Source organism: Puma concolor, chromosome D4 (assembly GCF_028749965.1).
Source record: "Puma concolor isolate L17-30 chromosome D4, mPumCon1.1.hap2, whole genome shotgun sequence".
NCBI lineage: Eukaryota > Metazoa > Chordata > Mammalia > Carnivora > Felidae > Puma > Puma concolor.
This window is the reverse complement of record NC_141679.1, coordinates 40,659,882-40,682,550: the sequence shown is the minus strand read 5'-3', so window position 1 is coordinate 40,682,550 and position 22,669 is coordinate 40,659,882. Positions and strand designations below refer to the sequence as shown.

The 22,669-nt window shown below is 42.4% G+C and overlaps 1 protein-coding gene across 11 annotated transcripts in view; it reads left to right on the top strand.

The window, feature by feature from the left end:
* FREM1 (FRAS1 related extracellular matrix 1) overlaps positions 1-22,669 on the top strand; it is a 200,940-nt gene that overhangs the window by 52,765 nt on the left and 125,506 nt on the right. For all 11 annotated transcript variants that reach the window (XR_015243554.1, XM_086685328.1, XM_086685331.1 and 8 more), the window contains exons 2-5: positions 8,970-9,499; positions 14,552-14,646; positions 16,774-17,075; positions 18,449-18,645. Coding sequence is in view for 10 of the 11 variants with exons in the window: in XM_086685328.1 (XP_086541454.1) it covers positions 9,212-9,499; positions 14,552-14,646; positions 16,774-17,075; positions 18,449-18,645 (882 nt within the window). In the remaining variant the exon portion in view is untranslated. The remainder of the gene's footprint in view (positions 1-8,969; positions 9,500-14,551; positions 14,647-16,773; positions 17,076-18,448; positions 18,646-22,669) is intronic.

Here is a 22,669-nt window from a genome sequence, read left to right as displayed (position 1 = left end):
AGGTGCCCCAGAAAATGCTTATTTTTGAGAGAGAGTGTGAGCGGGGGAGGTGCAGAGAGAGAAGGGGACAGAGGATCTGAAGTGGGCTTTGTGCTGACAGCAGAGAGCCTGACGTGAGGCTTGAACTCACGAACCTCGAGATCATGACCTGAGCCAGTCAGATGCTTAACTGACTGAGCCACCCAGGCGCCTCAAAAGGAGGTTATTAAAAAAAAAAGCAAATAAAATAAAGAAACTGAAGGACATGGACTTTTTGATTTCTCAAGTTTCTGCTAAACCATACATTCTGTGATTTAGATTATATTTTAGAAAAAACTGCAAAGTGGAGGAAGCAGAATGTTATAAACAGAATCGAGGAAGCAGAATGTTATAAACAGAATCAACACATACTTTATTGATGTAATAGACTGGAATTTCGAGGAGGCCTATTTGCCTTGAGGTCTTTTTTTTTTTTTAATTTTTTTTTTTTCAACGTTTATTTATTTTTGGGACAGAGACAGAGCATGAACGGGGGAGGGGCAGAGAGAGAGGGAGACACAGAATGGGAAACAGGCTCCAGGCTCCGAGCCATCAGCCCAGAGCCCGACGCGGGGCTCGAACTCACGGACCGCGAGATCATGACCTGGCTGAAGTCGGACGCTCAACTGACTGCGCCACCCAGGCGCCCCGCCTTGAGGTCTTTAAATTGTGCTCAAAGCGATAGGAGTTGGAGCACTAAGATGCTGGGAGACAGCTGCACTGCACTCATTATCTGCTCTTAAAGTCACAGCTACTTCTTTGAGAGAACGTTGCCTCCAGTGAAACGCTAACTCGGGCGACAATCATCAATTGCTGTCGGGAACCATAAAGAAAATTGTTAAGGGTTTGCTTGCTGTAAGAAAAAGACCCCGGGGGAGGGGTGGTTAGTGAAGCAATTGCAAGGAATGTAAGATTTTGTTGTGATGTATAACAGTTGTTAAGCGCATAGGTCAAACTAGGTTATAGTCACAAAGACACAGACTCAAGCCCATGACCTTGGGCAAGTTACTTAACTTCTTTGCACCTCCTTTTCCAAATCTGTAAAATCACTGTCTACTTCCAAAGAACGGTTGCTGAATTAAACAAAGATGATATATGTATTACTTTGAACAATGCCTAGCCCTTAATAAGCACTTAATGTTAGTTCTTATTATGATTATTATGTCACTTCTGTAAGTCATTGTCTATGCAATCAGAAAGTCAAAAGTGCTTTGTAGGATTTTGTGCGAAATACATGAAAACATACATATGTAAAGAATATAGCTTAGTGCCTGTATGTAGTAGGTAATCAAAAAATGAGAAAAGGAAGATAAAAATTTGTTAAAGAAAAACAATCGTAGAAGCCACAAGCTATTTCTTTCTACTGCATGAGTCTGTTCTCCTTCTTCGAGAAAATTCTCTCTGGAAATCCTGAGTTGGACAAGATTGCCAAGGAGTTTTCACTCTCGTGGGGTCGTTGAACAATTTAGAGCTCCATCAGAGTTCATGAGCTTCTCAAAAGAACCGTTCTTAAGTCTGTGTCTTCCCAGCGCTTCTTTTGTGGACGAGTCCACTGCTCTCTGTTGGAGAGAATAGGACGAGCTGGCCATGCACTGGAGGAAAGAGCCCTTCGCCAAGGACTCCAAGGGCTGATTCCCCCAGGCTCTCCTGCTTCCTTTATGACCTCAGGCAAACTCCTGGTTGCCTGTAACAAGAAGCAATTAGACTTCTCTCCCTCTCCCAGGGGGTGCTCAGGTCAGAGGAAGCAGTGGATCTGAAGACTTTGGTGAAGTCTGTGTAAGTCTTAATTTCCTCAACCAACACGCAAAACAGCTGGTTGTTCTCTGTGGCCACAGTTCTCCTGACTGCCAGTTCATTGCTCCTCAGTGAAATCACTTTCTGTCACATATGATTTGGATTCAATTCAGTTGTCCTATGGATAATTATATCCAGCTACAAGTTTTCACTTGAAACTTTTACATTCGATTTATATGGACCACTTTGAAAATTGATGTGGGTGAAAATAGTGATGATTAAAAAAAAAATCCATCAGAAAAATCCCATGATGGCTTCTAAGTTCATTCTGACTGGTATTTTCAAGATTGTAATATGAAGTAGAAGCTAGAAAAATCTCCTTGGCTTTCTTCCCCATGCTAGGTAAGGATATCAACATCTCTCTATGTTTGGGTGGGTGGGAATGGGCTGATTCTGAACTGGCTATTTTTAACTTAAATCCACCTTAATAGTTTTCATTTTGCACTCAGTTTCGTTATTTATTTATTTAATTTTAAATTGAAGTGTAATTAACATAGAGCATTATTTTAGTTTCAGATGTACAATATAATAATTCAACATTTCTGTTGCTCATCACAATACGTATGTTCTTAATCCCCTTTACCTGTTTTACCCATCCCCCCACTGATTTCTCCTCTGGCAACCACCCGTTTGTTTTCTGTGTTTAAGAGTCTGGTTTTTATTTGTTGGTTTGTCTTTTTTTCTTTGTTCTTTTGTTTCTTAAATTCTACATCTGAGCAAAATCATATGATATTTGTCTCTCCCTGATTGACTTATTTCATTTAGTATTGTATCCTCTACTTCCATCCATGTTGTTGCAAATGGCAAGATCTCATTCCTTTTTTATAGCTGAGTAATATTCCATTGTATGTATTTGTGTGTGTGTGTGTGTGTGTGTGTGTGTGTGTGTGTGTGTGTGTGTATATATATATATATATATATACACACCACGTCTTTATCCATTCATCTATCAATGGACATTTGGATTGTTTCCATACCTTGGCTATTGTAAATAATGCTGCAGTAATCATGCGGTACATATATATCTTTTTGAATTAGCGTTTTCATTTTCTTTGGGCTTATTGGGTTCTGTTTTTTTCAGGTTTATTTTAATTTTTAAAGACTTGAGGGTACTTGTAAAAGCTAAAGCTGTGAATCAGGAGGTAATAGCCTCAAGTATGGGGAAGGCAAAAGGTTCCATTGTTTACATCATCTTCCCTTAATTGGTAACACTTACCTGGATCACTGAGAAGAGTATCAGGTTACACATAGGAGTCCCGCAAACAGCAAAGCAAGCAAAGAAACAGCTATGATGGAGTCTTGTGCCCGTGCAAGAGGAGGGAGGTACATCCCTTACCTTGTGTAGCTACGATTGCAACATTTTATTTTATTTTTTTTAAATTTTTTTTTTCAACGTTTATTTATTTTGGGGACAGAGAGAGACAGAGCATGAACGGGGGAGGGGCAGAGAGAGAGGGAGACACAGAATTGGAAACAGGCTCCAGGCTCTGAGCCATCAGCCCAGAGCCTGACGCGGGGCTCGAACTCACAGACCGCGAGATCGTGACCTGGCTGAAGTCGGACGCTTAACCGACTGCGCCACCCAGGCGCCCCCGATTGCAACATTTTAAAGAGGAGCAGTGGTAAATATGATTCTTTTCAGGCACATCATTGTCACTGACCACTGAAAATTTCCATTGCAGAGAGAGCCGGGGAATACAGGTAGGATCCATTCTTCTCTTGATGTGCACGGAATACCTTAGATAAGTGACAGGAGCCTCCTGTTTTTTATTAACATAAAGAATACATGCTCCTCAGGTTAAACCCAATGTGTAATTATGAAGTAAATACTAGCTCACATTCCTTACCCCCCTCCACCAGGAAATGTTACTAAATTACTTTCTTCTGTTCAGGAAATTTACCAAGAAAGAAAGTTTGATTGCAGAAACAGTTTTGAATTTTTATAAGGAAGCACTCAAAGCCAAGTGGTGCACCACTTTTCAGAACCTCTTTTCACTCCTTTTTATTGGCTCGTACAGATATTACTTAGAATACCTGATTTCCGCAAAAAGGAAAAAGGCAATGGTGAGACGCGGTCTGTAAGAACAGACTGGCTTTGCAGCCATGACATCAGGAGTTTGAAATGCTGAGAAGCAGCTGAACCACACAAACCAGCTGAGACAGGATTTGTTGCTATTGCAGGGTGAAATTAAATCTAAACTGGCTAAAAGTCAGTTGGAAGAATTTAGCCACCTTTCTGCTTCTACTTTCAAGTGTTCCGATGGATTCCGATGGATTCTCCTGCCCCCAGTGGGTGCTCGTATCAGCAGTCTGAGCAGGCTGCAGGCAGATGGATTCTCAGGATCGGACTTGGCCCTATGCTGGGACCAGAAAATGGGGTTCTCAAGAAGAGCTATGTCAGGGTTTTGTCAAGTAAATGTTGGTTACCTCTGGATGCTGTAATTTTGTATCAGAGACAAGATAATTACTGCCATCTAATTTGGGGGGAGATTAAAGACCCAGCATCATCTGTGAAACCTTGTGTGATTCGGAGCCTTGGTTTCTTTTAAATTTTTTTTTTTACGTTTATTTATTTTTGATAGAGAGAGACAGAGCATAAGTGGGGGAGGGGCAGAGAGAGAAGGAGAGACAGAATCCGAAGCAGGCTCCAGGCTCCGAGCTGTCAGCACAGAGCCCAATGCGGGGCTGGAACCCACAAACCGCGAGATCATGCCCTGAGCCGAAGTCGGACGCTCAACCGACTGAGCCACCCAGGCGCCCCTAGAGCCTTGGTTTCTTTTGCAATTGTTCTATGGCTTTTGTTTGCTTGTTTGCTCTTTTCTTCTCCATCTGTTTATCAGACTCCTCTCTCTCCCCTCCTCTGCTGCCTTCTTCAAGTGAGAAATCAGAGCCGTCTTTTCCACGGAATGTCCACGTGTTTGGTTTTCCCCAACCCCAAGAGAAAAATACAAGAGCAAAATTCAAATGTAAATAAAACATCAATACAGCATGCTCTTTTTGATCTTCACTGAGCCTAATTTTGCAAACTTCATCCAGGCCCGTTTGATTGAGGGATGTTTGGTTTTGAGCTTGGAAATTACCACTCTTGCACCCTTCACTTCCTCCCAGCTGTGTTGCTTCAGGTTGTTTCCGAAATATTGGAATTCAGTTTTTACTACTAGAGCGTGTCTTCAGATTACGAGGAAGAAAAAGAATAAACGAGAATGTGAGTAGAGCATACTCTGTTTGGCTTGTGCTGAGCCTGATTCTGCTGTCTTCACCAAGGCCCAAGTCCTGCCATTCTGTTTTTCTCCAGACAAGCTTTACTCTTATTCCTTTGATATACTTTGTAAAAATAATGCTACATTTGTATGGGGCTTAATAACTAGAATATTTCCACGTGGATTATTTCATTTGGTCTCACTGGGAAACTGGAAACGAGAGGACGGATAGCTCCATTTTTCAAAGAGGAAACTGATGTTCATCGGGATCCAGCTTTGGGGGCATCTGCATGGCACAATCAGTTGAGCGTCTGCCTCTTGATTACCGCTCAGATCATGATCCTGGGGTTGTGAGATCGAGCCCCACATCTGGCTCCGTGCTGAGTGTGGAGCCTGTTTAGGATTCTCTCTCTTCCTCTCTCTCTCTCTCTGCCCCTTTCTCCCACTCGCACTCTCTCTCTCCCTAAAAAATTAAAAAAAAAATAGTAAGAAAAAAATAACAGGATCAAGATTCGAATCTGTATTTTTGGAATTCAGGTCTACTATTTCCATATCATTGTGGCTCAGGGAACCACAGAAATAGATTTCCTCCTCTTTCTCTTATCTCTTCCTTATGGATAAACATTAGGATCTTGGTCTGTGTACTTAATATGATATAATTAGAATAAGCTATGGTCCCATATGCTATTAGGTGAGAAGACACAATATTTAGCTGATGAGTGACTAAATTAAATTAATAGAAAAACTTGAAGACTCAGGTGATTGACAGTTCAGTCATGAGTACCAAAATAAACCCCAAATAACAGTCGGTTAAACAAGAAAGAAGTTTACATTCTCTGCCATGTAAAATTCTGGAAGAATGGGCTGGTCTGGGGACTCTACTTTGCAAATGTCCCAGAGACCCAGGCCCCTTCTAGTCCACAGCTCTGCTAGCCTATGGTGTGGCCCTACTTCTTGTGTGCAAGGAAGCATCCTCAAATCTGGGCAGCAGGATGGAGTGAATCATAAAAATAGATCCATAAATAAAGGTAAACATTCTCACCTTCTTGAGGGAGACAGTAACAAAAAATACAGACAAGCAAATGAATTGTTAGATGGTGAGGAGGGCTAAGGTTAAAAACATAGCAGAAAAGGATGCTGGGGGTGGGAGTGTCATCATACTAAGGGGAGGTTAGGTGTGGTACGGTGCAAATGTGACATTTGATGGAAAACTGGAAGGCGGTGAGGTGGGAAGAAGGATATCTGAGGGAAGAATGTTCCAGAGGGAACAGCAAATGGGAGGGGTCTGGATGGGAGCAAGAGGAAAAGGCTAATCTTAATTTATTTGAGGAAAAGCAAAGATACTAGTGTGGCCAAAGCAGAAGAAATGATGGGAAGACAAGATGAGAAGAGAGGAGTAAGGGAGAAACGTTATATACGTTGTTGCCTCATGGCTTTTATTTGAAGATGAGAAGCCATTGGATGTTTGGGGTGTGGAAATGACCCAAATAATATTTAATAGGACCCATGGCTGCCACGATATGTTTTGGAGATGAGTGCATTCAATTTATATTGCGGTGTAAACAAATTCCTACAAATGCAATGGCTTAAAACAACACAGATTTCTTATGTCACAGTTTACATTGGTCAGGAGTCTGGTCACAGCTTACCTGGGTTCCCTGCTTCAGGCTGCATTCAAGGCGTCCACTGGTTGCCAGTCTTTTTTTTTTTTTTTTTATGTTTATTTATTTATTTTGAGAGAGAGAAAGAGAGAGAGAGCATGAGCACGAGCGAGCAAGGGGCCAAGAGAGAAAAGGAGAGAGGATCCCAAGCAGGGTCCACGCTGTCAGCCCAGACCCCCATTTGGGGCTTAATCTCATTAATGGTGAGATAATGACCTGAGCTGAAATCAAGAATCTGATCCGGCCACCCCTGGGCACCAGTCTTATTTGGAGGCTTGATTTGGGATGAATCTTCTTCCTAGCTAATTCAAGCTGTTAGCAGAATCCATTTCCTTCTGACACAGGAGCTCACGGAGGCTTGCTTCTTCAAGTTCAACAGGAGAGCCTCTAGCCCCAGTCTGCTAGATTCTTACATTACATAGTGTAACCATGGGAATGACATCCCATCACCTGTGCCTTATTCTGTTGGTTGGAAGCCTCACAGGTTCTGCTGTCACTCAAGGGAAGGGAGCTTCTGGATGTTAGGAGGCTGGGATTATTGGAGGTCACCCAAAGGCGTGTTCACTGCGATGACAATAGGACTTTGTTACTATTGTTTGGATGTAGACCTAACACGGAGACAAAGGAGAGAAGAACTGAAAAAGTTGGATGCCATTAACTGAGATCTGGGAGAGGGAGGGAGGGAGGGAAAACCAAGAGCACACATTTGGCGACACAAAGAATGAGATACCCGTTAAACGTCCCTAGGGAGATGTCGTATAGACAGTGGCATATGGAATCCCGAATTAAGGGAGGAGATTAGAGATATAAATTTGGGACTCATTAGCATATAAGAGGTATTTAAAGCCAAGGAATGAGATCACTAGGGTGTGAAGGTAGGTAAAAAACATGTCCAAGGACTGGACCCTAAGCTCCCTGCATTAAAAAGTCAGGGGATCAGGGAAGAAGCAGTAAAGGAGAAGGGAGGTAGGTAATAGTGAGATAAGAGGGGTGCACAGAGCATGGCATCTCCCTCTTCTCTCTGAACGTGCTGCGTTTTTTGAGTAGTCTTGGTTGCCGAAAGCGCATTGAAACCGGGGTTGACTTTGTAATGAAGGTTCAACAACCGGGTTTGCGTTTGTGCCCAAATAAGCCAACCTAATTCAGCCGGAGTGTGGCCAACACTGTCAGTGGGAGTGTGGGAACTGTTTGAGTCAGTTTGAGACTGACACCATAAAGATAAAAAAAAAAAAAAAAAGCTGCTCTATAAAGTGTACACCCCCCTCAGATATCAGGTGACACATGTCACGTGCTACCTCAAAAGTGAAAGGTTTCAAACAATGACAAGGGAACGAGTCTTCCCTTGATGTATTAGATGTGAATTTTTGTGTACGCCTTTTGATCAAACATTTATTTCAGTATCCATGGGTTATGTACAGAAATTGATTGACATCATTAAAATGTAAAGACCCCTTACGGGCATAAGAAACCACCATTGGTTCACCCAATCATACCCTGAACTTAAGGATATATGGCAATACATTGTACTTGGTAGAGTCTTGTCTGTTGTTAGGGAACACAGAGAAATAATCTTGAAATTCTAAAGCGGTTGAAGTAGAAACAAAGACCCCATTTGTGCAAATTCAGTACATTATAATGTAATTAGCATCATAGATAATACGAATATGCATGTATACACCGAGTTAGCTGTATCTGTTGAAGCTATGTAACTTGATCCCTACTCCCTTTTACATGTAAACAGAAGTCCAAATGTTCACTTCGAAGATCGAATCTGTTCTCCAATTTCCACCCAAGTGTTTCTCAGGTGTCTCCTTGCCCAGCAAAGTCATAACTGTGGCAGGCGACAGATTAGGAGGCTTGTTTCTTACCTGGATAGAGATGATTTAGAATTAATCAGCTTTTAAAACAGTGTGCAAATAACCGACAGCTCTCTTGTACAAATTAGGCTGTAGTTCTCACTGAACTGACGAGGAAACAGAGCAGAGCTCAACTCCCTCTGAACGCGGTGACCAAACACTGCACTTGGGCAGTGAGGCTGGCTAGCTCCTGTTGGACCACACAAGTGACATCCCAACTGGGGCACGTCGAGCTTGGAAGCGGGAGTTACAGGCAGCGTAATGAAACGGCCTCCTTGCCTTTCAGATGGGCTGGAGGTCAAGTTCGTTTATTTGTTTTTAATTTAGCTGAACTTAGAGGCGGGTTGAAAGATGCCTTTGCCAGCAGGGATCTTTTGAATAGCTGCACAAACCTTTTGGTCTCTCTGTCGCTTCCCTCCAACCTCTCCTCTCGTTTGCAGGATTAGAAAAGCACTTGGGAGGCACATTCATCTTGCCGGCGTTGTCAGGAGTGATCAGCGAGTTTTATTAAACTCGGGACTGCCTGAAAAGCCTCCTTGTCTGAGTTTGAAATGAAAGGGGCATGTTAAGATCTTGGGGCACACTGTCGGGACCCCTTGCCCTGCCCCTTGGACTATGAGATAACATCCCTGGGGGAAGCACAGAAGCCCTCCTTTGTTGAAGGGATTTCGCCGGTGGACAAATGGAGCTGGCCCCTGACAGCATGAGCTCTCGGAGTTGGGGAGGGCCCCGTGCCCTGCCGCCGCCGCCGCCGCTGCTGCTGCTGCTGCTGCTGCTGTTGCTGCTGCCGGGCTGGGCCGGCCCCACCTTCATCAGTGTTAACCGTGGGGTCAGGGTGATGAAGGGCAGCTCTGCCTTCCTGTTGGGGGATGACCTGAAGTTTGCCATCCCCAAGGAGAAAGATGCTTGCAAAGTAGAAGTCGTGATGAACGAGCCAATGACCCAGAGGGTTGGGAAACTCACTCCACAGGTAGGTTGTACCTGAGATTTTCTATTAAGTGTGTGTGTGTGTGCGTGTGTGTGTGTGAGAGAGAGAGAGAGAGAGAGACAGAGACAGAGAGAAAACAAAGCAGTGACAGCCTTCCAAGGGCTGGAGTGGACAGTCTCTTGTGCGGTGTGATATGGTCAGTCTTTATGGGATTATTCCTGCCCCAAGTGACTTCATCCATTGCTAGTCAGGGTGCCTTTGGATAAGACATCAGGATTTCAAGATGTGTTTTAGGCCACACTTGTGACCGCAGGATAGCAAAAGTAAAACGTGAAGACATTTTCATCTCTGTCCATCACTTGAACATTCCCTTAACTAGGAGGACAGACATGGAAAAAAGAGGTGAAAATACTTCACTTTAAATATTCACTATTCTTCAAAGTGCATGGGTGGCTCAGCCAGTTAAGTGTCCGACTTTAGGTCATGATCTCACGGTTCGCTTACGGCCCCGGTTTGCTAGTCTGAGCCCCTCATCCGGGCTCTGTGCCGGAAGCTCAGAGTTTAGAGCCTGCTTCGGATTCTGTGTCTCCCTCTCTCTGCCCCTACTCAACTCATGCTCTGTCTCTCTCTCTCTCTCTCTCTCAAAAAAATGAATAAACATTTAAAAAATTAAAAAAAAATAGATATTCATTGGTCTTTAAAAATGTCTGTCAAAAAAATATTTCCCTTTAGTCAAGACCTTGGAGACCTTGTCATTTAAGAGTACTCTATGCACCGTCCTTTTGCAGGATGAAGAGTTACTTTCTAATCCATTGGATTTTAAAAAGTCTGTGTTATATTGTATTTGCTTAAAGTAGGAGTTTATCTCTGTACAAAATAGGAAATTGCTTCTGGTTTCCTTACTTGTTCCTACCGTGGTTTAACTTCCATTGCAGACAAGTTTGAGAATATTCAGCACTGGCTGCTGCTGCTGCTTCTGGAAAAATACCCATTATTTGTGAACTGTGAACATGAATCTTCGTCTCCATTTGGCTAAAGAATCATATTGCAGGAAGTTATTCAACAGTGGTACTAGATGTTGTAGAGATGGGCTGGCAAGACTTAGATAGATGCTAACTCAAATGGACATCTTTACTGCACTCAGAGTACAGTCCGATTCAGAAACCTATCAGAATTCTATGGAGGGTTCTCACTTAGGGAGTATTCCTGAAGTGATAGCAACCAAATGTCTCTCTCCAATTTCCCAGGAGATTTTCTTTTGTAAGTCCGAGCATCCAATGGGCACCTGAAACCCGTCGGTACACAATAATGGCCCTCACTCCGCAGGGGTTGTATTCCCAAGTGTTTGGTAATTGCAACATGACTTGGACTGTGGAAGTGTGTTTGATTGGAACTTACCAGTCGGGGAAGGAAGAGAGACCTGGGATAGCTCATATCCAGAGCCCAGATGTGCTTAATGCAATGAGTGGGTGACATGAATAAGTCAGCTGCAGAAAACGGAGTCCCAATTTCCGGAGTTAAAAGAACCTCCCTGGGGCGCCTGGGTGGCGCAGTCGGTTAAGCGTCCGACTTCAGCCAGGTCACGATCTCGCGGTCCGTGAGTTCGAGCCCCGCGTCAGGCTCTGGGCTGATGGCTCAGAGCCTGGAGCCTGTTTCCGATTCTGTGTCTCCCTCTCTCTCTGCCCCTCCCCCGTTCATGCTCTGTCTCTCTCTGTCCCAAAAATAAATAAACGTTGAAAAAAAAAAAAAAAAAAAAAAAGAACCTCCTTGGAGTTGTGGAGAGTAATGTAGGACCCTAATCCTAGAGCTGCACGGATATATGTGGGTGCCTTATAAAGACTGATGAACTCATCATTTGGAACCCTTCCAATCAACGTATTTTTAAAAACTGTTCAACATTTATTTAGAAGTGAGGCTGAATATCTTGTGGGGGAAGAGAAGACAATTCTTCCTGGTGCCCACTGGGGCAACCTGTGGTCCATCTGTATTCGGCTCTGGCCCCAAGCATGGCAATTTGGGGAGAATATACTGTTACTTAAGCCAGTCTCTGAGACGTATCCTCTCCCAGTCCCAAATAGCCTGTGACTTATACACACACATATAGTACTTTCTCTGAAAGTAACGAAACTGTCTCCATTGTTTATTTTTGGTGCCATTTTAATGGTCTTCACTGTTTGGCCGGCTCTGCGATACCAGAGGGCAAAAGGGGATCTAAGTTACTACAACTAGGTGAAACGCTTATTTTCTCATAAGGATCGGAATAGTTCTCCAAGTCATCTCCATTCCAAACATTCTCAGATTTTAAGGCAAAAATCCAGTTACTAGGAAGAATATGGAGCAGAAACAACATGCCTGCCTGGTTGAGGCAAGTCTGGATGGGTAGGCTGGGGACGGGGCTCCGAAAAGTCCCAGGTTGTCCCCTCGTGTGCTGTGGCTTAGTGTAAGAAAATGTTCCGTGAGTGCATTTCCGTGGGTAAACCTGGCGTCTCAAATGGATTTAAATGGTCTACAGAAAATGTGTGACTTACAGCTTCTAAAATTTATTGTGTGAAAAAAGAGGCCATTGAACTGTGGAACTTGATTATATTTCTGCCAAATATTAGAATTTTGTACCATAAGGAAACCTATATACCCAGAAAACTTTGCTTCTCAAATTGCCAGGTGATCTTCCCCGTTTGTGATGACACTTTCAACAGAAACCAGATTCCTAAGTAAAGTCTGGCTTTTTTTTTTTTTTTTTTTTTGGAATGTGTGCTTATTTTCAGTGCAGCCCTCCCCAGGGATTTATTTCTTATGGCGTTTTTGAAATTAAACATAGCCAAATGCGTGTGCACACACACAAAGCCTAAACATTATTCTTTAATAGCACTTACCAGTAAGTCGAAAGCAAGGCTTATGTGAACCCATTTCTAGCAAGATGACTGTATTAACAACACCCCACTGTGTAATGAACGGTTTTATTTGATTTGCAGAGAAAATGTTTTGTTTAACATCTGTTCAATTAGTGTTTTCATTTCATTACTGAAGTTTGTCTTAGGACCAACAGGTTCATTTTCCTATTGGATATTTGGAAAGGGATTTCAACTGGCGCATGCTAGTACCTTCTGTTTAGATAACCCTCTTGATATAGTCAATTAGATAAGGTCGGTGGCAATATGTTTTCCTCATGTTTTAGGATGAGACTGCCTCACGCACAGCACTTCTCACACCTGTTTCAAAGCAAGAAATTTCCTGGGTGGAAAGCACCTCAGTGTAGAGCTGAGCTTGCTTTTTTGACTAGGAAATACAGCAGTAAGAGAACATCTCTAGTTTAAACCAGTTTACTGTCATTAAAGTGAGTAATGAGTTAGGAATGTGTGACAATTTAATTATAAATTGTAATTGAAAAGCAGTTGAAGTGGAAAAAACCAAGGCTAGACAGTAATTAGAAAAGGATTTAGCTCTCCTTTGTTTTAGTTGGTAAATTTATGGACAATTATGGTTGTCGCCTTTTATAAAAGGAAAACATATTACGAAACATAAAACAGATGTTTCTTTTAACAAAGCAGATTGTCCCTTTATCACCATGACTATTTGTCAATGATATGGGGAAGGTCTTTCCTTTATCTCCTTCCTTGTTGTCAGTTAAAAAGAGGAACCAATGACGTCTGTGGGAAAAGAAGATCATTGGTATTAGTAATAAAGTCTTCTCAGGGAGGATGATGTCTGTAAATGATTGAGCCTGTGACAAAGAATGAGCTAAACACCGTGAACTCAACAGTGATGGTGTGTAAATGCCTCAAGGGTATTTCTTAATCCTCTACCAAATGAGATTGGGCAGAGCAAGAGTCATGGTGTGATGGGGATGGAAAATTCTTCTTTTAAAAATTAGGTTTCCCCAAACACAACAGTGAGCAATTTCCTTAATGGTTCTGAGTGAGGTGATACAGTTAATGATAATTTTATTTAATACAAGAAATTACCTTTAGTTTGCTCTGTGTCTCATCAACCATTTCCGCTATTATGTAACCAATAACACAGCCTTTTGCAAGTGTATGAGAAACACGTGTGGGTCGTGTTTGGCCCCAATCACCCCAACGCTGTCCATAGTCAGTGGTTCCAATTTTGAATATGAAAGTGCTCTCTGGAAAAGAAAGAAATGAAAGGAAAAGAAAAACTGCATAATATTTATAATACAGTGTGTTTGAGGGGTAACGCATGCCTTTTCATGCGTACACCCAGGTAGACCTCTCTAACTCAATTGTTATGAACCCCTGAACATTGTGGGTGTATAATATTTTGATAAATGGAACCATATTTAAATTTTTTTTTTTTAATTTTTTTTTTCAACGTTTATTTATTTTTGGGACAGAGAGAGACAGAGCATGAACGGGGGAGGGGCAGAGAGAGAGGGAGACACAGAATCGGAAACAGGCTCCAGGCTCTGAGCCATCAGCCCAGAGCCTGACGCGGGGCTCGAACTCCCGGACCGCGAGATCGTGACCTGGCTGAAGTCGGACGCTTAACCGACTGCGCCACCCAGGCGCCCCATATTTAAATTTTTTTAAAGCTTATTTCCTTATTTCGAGAGAGACAGAGAGAGGACGGGCAGGGGAGGGACAGAGAGAGAAGAGAAAGAGAATCCCAAGCAGGCTCTGGACTGTCAGCGCGGAGCCCGATGCAGGGCCGGGGCTCGCAAACCGGGAGATCATGATCTGAGCCGAAACCAAGAGTCAGACACTCAACTGGGCCACCCAGGCACCCCAAATGGAACCATATGTTAAGTGTATTATAGACTATAAAAATCATTGTATCAAGAGATAATTACTTGTTAATATATCTGCTTGATCTGCTTAGATTTTCATAATTTCGATATTCTCAAAATAAGACACATCTGTATGAAAGCAGGATGGTGAGCGGGCACAGGGGCGGGTAGAGGGGCACATTGGGTGGTGGTAGTTACAACGTGCACACACGCACACACACACACACACACACACGTGCACACCCCACTCACAGGCCATAATTTCCCCAGGCAGTATTCCACTGCCAGAGAAATCAAATCTTGTACCATTTTTTTTCACAAATATTTATCCATTTTTTCACACGAACTAGGTCTTTGACTGCCATTTCCTTCCTAATGAAGTAAAGTATATTCACAATGGTTGCCCGATTCTTGATGAAGACACAGTGAAGCTTAGACTTTACAGGTAAGCAGCACACATAACCATTCTGTGTACTTCTTAAGGCTTTATTTCTATAGATAGATATTGTCATGGGGCTAGTTACTAGATTCCAAAGAAGACAGTCATCAGTAGAAATTGAGGACCTAAGTAGATGAGGCAAGAATTATAGCTAACTTTCAATTACCTTGATTTGTATCATCTTCCTGGCGGCTTTTCTGTAGCAAATTTCTGTCCTGCTTCCCTTCAGGGGATCACCTCCGGTGATCCACCTTCTTACTTCTGACAGGAAGTGAAAATTGCAAAATACAGATTCCTAATGAGAAGTAGGAAAATATATTCCAAAGCTGAATGGTATTCTTCATTCTGATTATCAGCCGCTTAGTTCATAAGTAGTACAGTAGCTTCTAATTTTAAACATACTAAATGATAGAAGTGTTAAGAAAATCAATGATAAAGTTAAGTACAGAGTGACCATGTGACCCAGCGGTTCTACTCCTAAATGTACAATGAGAGGAATAAAAACCTATATTTTCACTTGTCCACAAATCTTCACTGTAGCATTATTCGTGATATCTGAAAAGTTGAAATCCTAACTGATGAATGTATAAGCCGAATGTGGCATATCCATACACTGGAATGGTATTCAGCCATGCAACAGAATGACGATCTGATTCAGGCTATAGCATGGATGGACCTTGAACCCATCATGCTCAATGAAAGAAGCCAGACACAAAAGGTCACATACCTTTTCATTTATATGCAGCATCCAGAAAACACAAATCCAAAAACACAGATTAGTGGTCGCCAGGGGTGGGGGAAGGGCACATGGGGAGTGACTGTTAATTGCCATGAATTTCTTTTTGGCGTGATAAAAACGGTCTGGAATTAGATAGTTGTGATGGTTGCACAACCTTGTGACTATACTAAAAACCACTGAGCTGCATACTTTAAAAAGGTGCATTTGAGGGTATATGAATTATAGCTCAGTAAAAAATTAATTTAAAAAGGTAGCTCATGGTTATGGTATTACTCACTTCATAGAGGTGACTGACAATTCAGTAGATGGGATAGGCTTTTAGATAGTTTTTTACTTATTTTTGTTGCTGTTATGAATATTTGGCTAAAATATCCTAGTGTGTATTTCCCTGAAGTACTACCGTAACACAAAGCGTTTTGTAGAGGACGCTGGAACAGTGAATCATCCTATAGACACGTATGATCACCTGCTATAGCTCACGGCCCTACGCTGGGCATAGGAAACCCGAAGGTGAGGATACATGGACTTTACGTGCTCCTAGGCTGACCCAAAATAAGGGTAGGTACTTGTAATGCAAAACAAGTCTTGAAAGAGAGGCTGGAACAAAATGCTGTGCTCAAAAAAAGAAACAATACCCGAAGATTCCTTATAACCAGCACACTGGGTGGTGGTTTGATCTTTCTACGACTGCAGAGTTAGAAAACGAACTTTGGACAGCTTGCCTGGAAGGGCTGGAGAAGCTGATGAGTTCCGATTGCTCCCACTCCTGGGGTTTCCAAGGGGCGCAGAGGGTGCAGGAGCAGGGCCAGAGAAGGGCTGAGGCAGAGGAGCTGCTCTTCTTGGTCTCGAGGACATTCGAAATAGAATATTCAGAGGAGGTGGAGGCAGAAAAATCAGAGAACATGCTTGTTCCCTCCTCACCTCCTCTTCGGCCCCTTTGGCAAGCTACTTGGCCTTTGTGCCTCGCTGTTCTCACCTGTAAATGGAATTGACAGTGCCTCTCGTGGGTTTCTGAAGAGCAAGAAGATGTTGATGCTGCAGAAACTCCTCACCCTTTCACTCCTGAATCACAATTCGGTCCATAAACTGCACGAGCTTGATACTCTTAAATGATACATGTGCTGGGAGTGAGATTCTGAGCTCCCAGAAGTCATTACATATCAGTACGGATGACGGGTTTGAGAGAAGGTGTTGAAAGAAAGATCCTGGGGATGGAGATGGCGGGAAAGAGAGTCGACACCAAGCTAAGGAGATGAACGGACAAGGACAGAGATTGGGAGTAGAAATCCAAACTCTTATAAAGGCAATCTTTAAGCTTCAAAGCAAGTCAGTTCACAGATACCAGAAGTATCTGAGCACCAGTACATATTGCCTTTGCTCCGTTCTCTCCACAGGTTTACTGAGACGGATACCTTCATGGAAACCTTTATCCTGCGGGTCTATCTCCTGGAACCAGACTGTAACATCATCCGTATGAGTAACAACGTACTGGAGGTGTCCGAATTCTATGGCCTGTCCCGAGCCATTGATAAGAACGTGCTCAGATTTGACTACGAGGGGGCGGCCGGCCTGGAGTGCACAGTCAGGCTGGATCCTGTGGGAAGCCGGCTGCCAGCCCACGGTCAGGTGGTCCTGCTGGAGCCTCGGCCAGAAAAACCTCGTGGAGATCAGCCGCACAGTTTTTTCCCTGAATCTCGTATGTATGTTTGAATACTTATCTGAATGTTACGAGAACTGATGTATCTGGAAATAGTCATTTTCCACTGGGACAAAAAGTTGGACTTGATCTAAGAACGCGTTGCTGGTTGAAACATGTCAGTTAGTGGGGAAGAGTACGCACTTGGGGATCCATACGACCTGGGTTTGAAAACTGCCTCTGCTATTTCTTTCCTGGGTGATTTTAGGTAAGTTACTTAACTGCATCAAGCCTCTGTAAAAGGAGAAAGGAGAGTAGCTGCCTCACAGGGTTGTGGAAAGCTGGAGTACATGAGATCCCGCGCACAAAGTGTGGTTCACACCATGTCTGGCTCATAGCAAGTGCTCCGTAATTGTCAGCTGTTATTATTCATGGTAGCAATGGCAGGGGTCGTGACAGTAGTTGGTGTATTTATTAAATACTGTTTGATTATGAATAAGTCTGATGTAGAGCATAGCGGTAGCCATGGTTTAAATCAGGAAGAGTTGATGGACAATGTTCCTTCTGTTATTCATTTCATCAGTATATTTTGGGCACCTCCTATATGCACAATAGTATTCTAGGCATTATGGGAAGGCCAAGAAATAGAAGGGATAATCACGATCACAGTAATGCCTTGAATTTGGGCCTCAATTTACAGCTAAACGCAGGCTAGCACACGAAGTGCTCTTGTTTAGGGTTCACAACCATCTGGTTAAGAAGTAGAATACTCATTTTGTACGTCAGGGGAATGTACAGAAGGCCACTGGAAACGTGAGTGGCCTATGTGTGTCATTTACCCCACAAGAGTGAACTATGAAGCCGGGCAGAGACAGAGAGACTATGGCAGAGATGATTATGGTTTTTAGTGGGAGAGATCAGGTTGGTTGAGGTGGTTACAGAGTATTTAAAGGGGGGTTAAGAAAAGGACTAAGCGGACCTGGAAGGGTGTCTGGACTTGAGGGTGTGAAGAGCACAGCAGGGAGAGAATTTCAGCGAGTAGAACAGCCTCAGAGAGACCACATGAAGAAGCCATGGAAGCGGATGCAGTGAAGGAAGGCCTGTGCTGGACGATGGGAGGCAGTCGTGACCCAGAGGCCTATCTGTCAAGGATATTCAAGCACCAGAACATGCATTTTATGATTTTTTTTTTCTCTCAGTGTGACTTTTGGTGGGCAAGGATCTCAGGAGACAACTGGTCAACCATTCTTTTCAGTAAAAGAAACAACAGGGTTCTAGAGCAATGCCGGCCCTCTCCGTGAATGACTAGAGGGTGGATGAGGGTGTTCGTGAGGCAGTGAGAGGGAATAAGTATCCATGGGAGGGAGGATTAGTTTTTTACATTTCACAGTCATGCTCAAGTGACTCTCTTAATTCAGTGCTGTCCATTCTAGAACTGGGAACAGACCTGAAGTGTCCAGGTGGAAGCTGTAGCCTGGGCCTGAAGAAAGCAGGAAGTATCAAAGTGAGCTGTGAGGAGTTCCTGCTGATGGGGCTTCGTTACCAACACACGGACCCCCCTTCTCCCGACATTGATTACATCTCCATCCGGCTGGACCTCACAGATGGCAGGAGTAAAATCGTATACAAGGTAGAGTTCGGGGTTCTGTGTCTGTCCCCCACCGCAGCAAGAGAGCCACCTCCATGGAGCTGCTCGGGCTGACTGCCATGCCGGGACAGACAGCTCCTGGGCCATTGCGGGTGGGACTGCCCAGTAACGCATGAGAGCTGCAGGCTTGTTGGGGCGCCTGGGTGGCTCAGTCGGTTAAGCGTCCGACTTCGGCTCAGGTCATGATCTCATGGTTCGGGGGTTCAAGCCCCGCGTCAGGCTCTGTGCCGACAGCTCAGAGCCTGGAGCCTGCTTCGGATTCTGTGTCTCTCTCTCTCTCTGTGTCTCCCCTACTCACATTCTGTCTCTCTCTCTCTCTCTCAAAAATAAATAAAGTTTAAAAAAATTAAAAAAAAAAAAGAACTGCAGGCTTGTTCTGCCAGTGAGTGCTTAAAATTGGATGGAGCCTTTGTGCAGACTGTCAGTCTATAATTTCTCCTCCCCGACTCTCTCCTAACTCTGCCACCACTAAGGCAATGGAGGAAGGACTGGGGCCAGTTACATGCTACCCTTCTTCTTCCTCCTCCCCCTTCAGTATTCTTCAGCTTGTCATTTGATCTTTTGTAGCACCCTCTCTTTGAGGTTTCATTTCCCCCTTCTTTTATAGAACTTCTTTTCCCCCATTAGAGGAAATGAGGGGGCGCACACATCCACTAGGTAAGTCCATGGGAGACTAGGAAGAAGGGGAAACCTAGTCCCATTTTTACGAGTATAGTGGATTATATCCTTTTCATTCTTCCAGACTTTTAGATGGAGGACTAGGTCATCAAAGAGACAGGCAGTCCCCCGAAGCCTCCTCCATCGTTCAATCTCTTTTAAATCTCCCACCCTTCCCTTCTATTGACCTCACACTGACATGAAGGTAGAAGATGAAATCAATTTATATGAAATATTGAACATGCTACTCCACTGTCATATACTCTAGAATTGGTTTATTTGGGTAGCTGAGCAACTGTGCACCAGCTAAAACAGCTCAGACTTCATGCTGACGTAAGATGATCCACGGTAGCATTCATGAAAGACCTCCATCTTTCAGACTTTGACTTCTCATTAGGATTCCTCCTAAGAAACTCAGATATTGAACATTATTATCCCCCCGCCAAGGAATTGGTAAGACAAGAAATGATAAGAAAATAATAAAGTAAGGTCATAGAATTTTAGAATTGAGATAGATGGTCTGGTCAAATTGATTAGGTAAATAACTTGGAGAATCTTAAAGGATAGATTTCTGAGCCTCATGGTAGCGAAAAGCATGAACACTGGGCCCAGTTTGCCTGGGTTCAAATGTCTATTTAACTAGCTATCTGACTTTGGATTTTATACCTCAGGTTTTAAAACCTGAGAGAACCTACTTCTGAGAGTAAGTGAGAGAAATAAACAAGATGATACTTACAAAGCACCTGGCACATAGTAAGCACCATGCATGTTTTGCCAGTTAAAGAAGCTACCCAGGAAAAAATGGGTCATCAGCTACGTTTGGAAATGGCTGGTGTAGCCCAACCCCTTGTTGTAGGGTGGTGGCCAGAGAAATTGCATGCCTTGTCCATACATATGTGGCTGTATGACTGAGCCAAGACTAAATGCTAGGCCTCCTATCTGTAGATGTCTTTTTGTCTTTTTGACACAAAGCTTTCACTTCTATTGATTTCTTATCTCCATTAAAAAAATTAGACCCATTTTTCTTCCTGACTGATTTTTCTTCCTTTAAAAAAATTTTTAAAAAATATTTCTTTAATTTTGAGAGAGAGAGAGAGAGAGAGAGAGAGAGAGAGAGAGAGAACGAACGAATCAGCAGGGCAGGGGCAGAAAGAGAGGAAAACACAGAATCCAAAGCAGGCCTCAGGCTCTGAGCTGTCAGCACAGAGCCCGATGCGGGGCTTGAACTCATGGACCATGAGATCATGACCTGAGCCGAAGTTGGACACTTAACCGACTAAGCCACCTAGGTGGCTCCCCTGACTGATTTTTCTTTTTTTTTTTTTTACATCTCTATATTGAGTTAGGACTTTGTTTATATTTTCAGATCAGTTTGATTGGGATTTTACCCCTTTAAATGACCTTCTTGTTTTATTAATTAACTTACTCCATAGGCAATTTGGCATGTCATAAAACACATTCTTTTATGAATATCAAAACAATATGCTCACTGCAGAGAATAATTTTTAAAAACCTCATAGAAAGCACAATAAGAAAACAGAACGAGTTATGTTTCAACCCTTTTATACACACACACACACACACACTTATACACATGGTAAGGAGACAGGTACAACAGTGTTGATTCTGTTTCATGCAACTGAATTTATACTATATTTGAAGTTTTAAAATCTTGTTCTTTTATCATTTTTATGCCTGTACAGTCCATTCTCATCAAGTAACTAAATGACTCTTCACCCATAATTTCTTCTAGATTTTTAAGGATTTCTTGTTTACATTTGTTTTTGTAATCTACCCAAAATGAATTCCTTAATATTGCGAAACACAGGAACAGTTTTTTTCCCACGTAGCCCAGATTTCAGCACTTGGTATTGAAGAACTAACCTGTTTCTCATTGATTTTTGATGCTGCTTCTATTGCATAGAAAATATTATGTATATGACTTCAAGGCTAGTTCTTTTGCTCCTTAGATTTGCCTACTTATTCTTGTGCCAGTATCATTCATTCTACATATAAAAGGGCAATGATACACTTCGGTATTTTACAGGCAAGTTCTTCCTTATCACTTGTCTTCAAAGTTTCCTAACCCATTCTCACCTATACGTAGTTCTCAAGCCCTAAGTAGTTTTATCGGGATTGGATTAAAACTGTATGCTATTTTGGAAGTAATTGGAATATTAGAACATTTAGCGTACTGAGCCTTCTTAGCCAGAAATGAGGGATCTCGCTTCATCTAGGCAAATGTTCTTTGATGTGTTTCTGTAAAATTTGCAGTTTTCTTCGTGTAAGTTGAGCATACTTATTAAGGCCTGTCCAAGGCAGTATGCTTTTGGGAAATTACTATGAATAGGCACTTTCCCCTCCATTATATTTTCTCATTGGTTACTGATGATAAATAGGAAAGCTATTTTTTGGTATAATTTTCTTTTATCTGGCTTCTTTCTTGAATTCAATTATTCCAAGAATTTTTAAATTCTTTGGGCTTTTGAAGACCATAATTATATCTTTCACTAATGATGATAATTTTGTCCTTTCTTTTTCAGTAATTATTCCTCTTATTTTTGCTATGTTCTCCACTGGTTTGGCCAGAATAATATTAAATATAATGATTCCTATAAGAATCCTTGTCTTGTCTATTTTATCAATATCAACTGCCCACGCTGTCCTTTTTTAATGCCTTTTGCCTTGATTCATCTTTCTTTGAAAGTAATATGACCACTTCTGCTTTTTTCTTTACATGGTAACTTTGGATTGTCCCTTTAATTTAATCTTTGTATGCAATTTTATTCTAAATGCCTCTCCTATAAGGCATAAGTAATTAGCTATTTAATTTCAGAATATTTGTCTTGAACATGGGAATATAAGCTACGGTTTTATAATAATGGGCATATATTTTTTCTGTCATCTTGTTTTATGTTCTCTTGCTAACTAAAAAAAAAATTTGTCTTGTAATATAGATTATATTTTCTATGCCTTTTTCTTCACTTATTTGAAAGTCGTTTATCTGACCTTATGTTTTACTGGGATTTAGTTCTAAAATTGAAAACATTGTTTAACTTAAGTTTTTAATATTTAAGACAAAAAATGAAATGAGTCTTTTGGCTCCTTCCTATATATGATGAGGATCGGTCCTATTTATCCTTTCTCCTAGTGATTGCCCATCTCCCCACCTTTGTTTATGCAATCTGAAATTTTAGTGGTCTCCTCAGTGGCTCAGTCAGTTGAGCCTCTGACTCTTGGTTTCAGCTCAGGTCATGATCTCATGGTTCGTGGGTTCAAGTTCTGTGTTGGGCACGGCAGTCACAGCGCACGGAGCCTGCTTGGGAGTCTCTCTCCTCTCTCTGTCTGC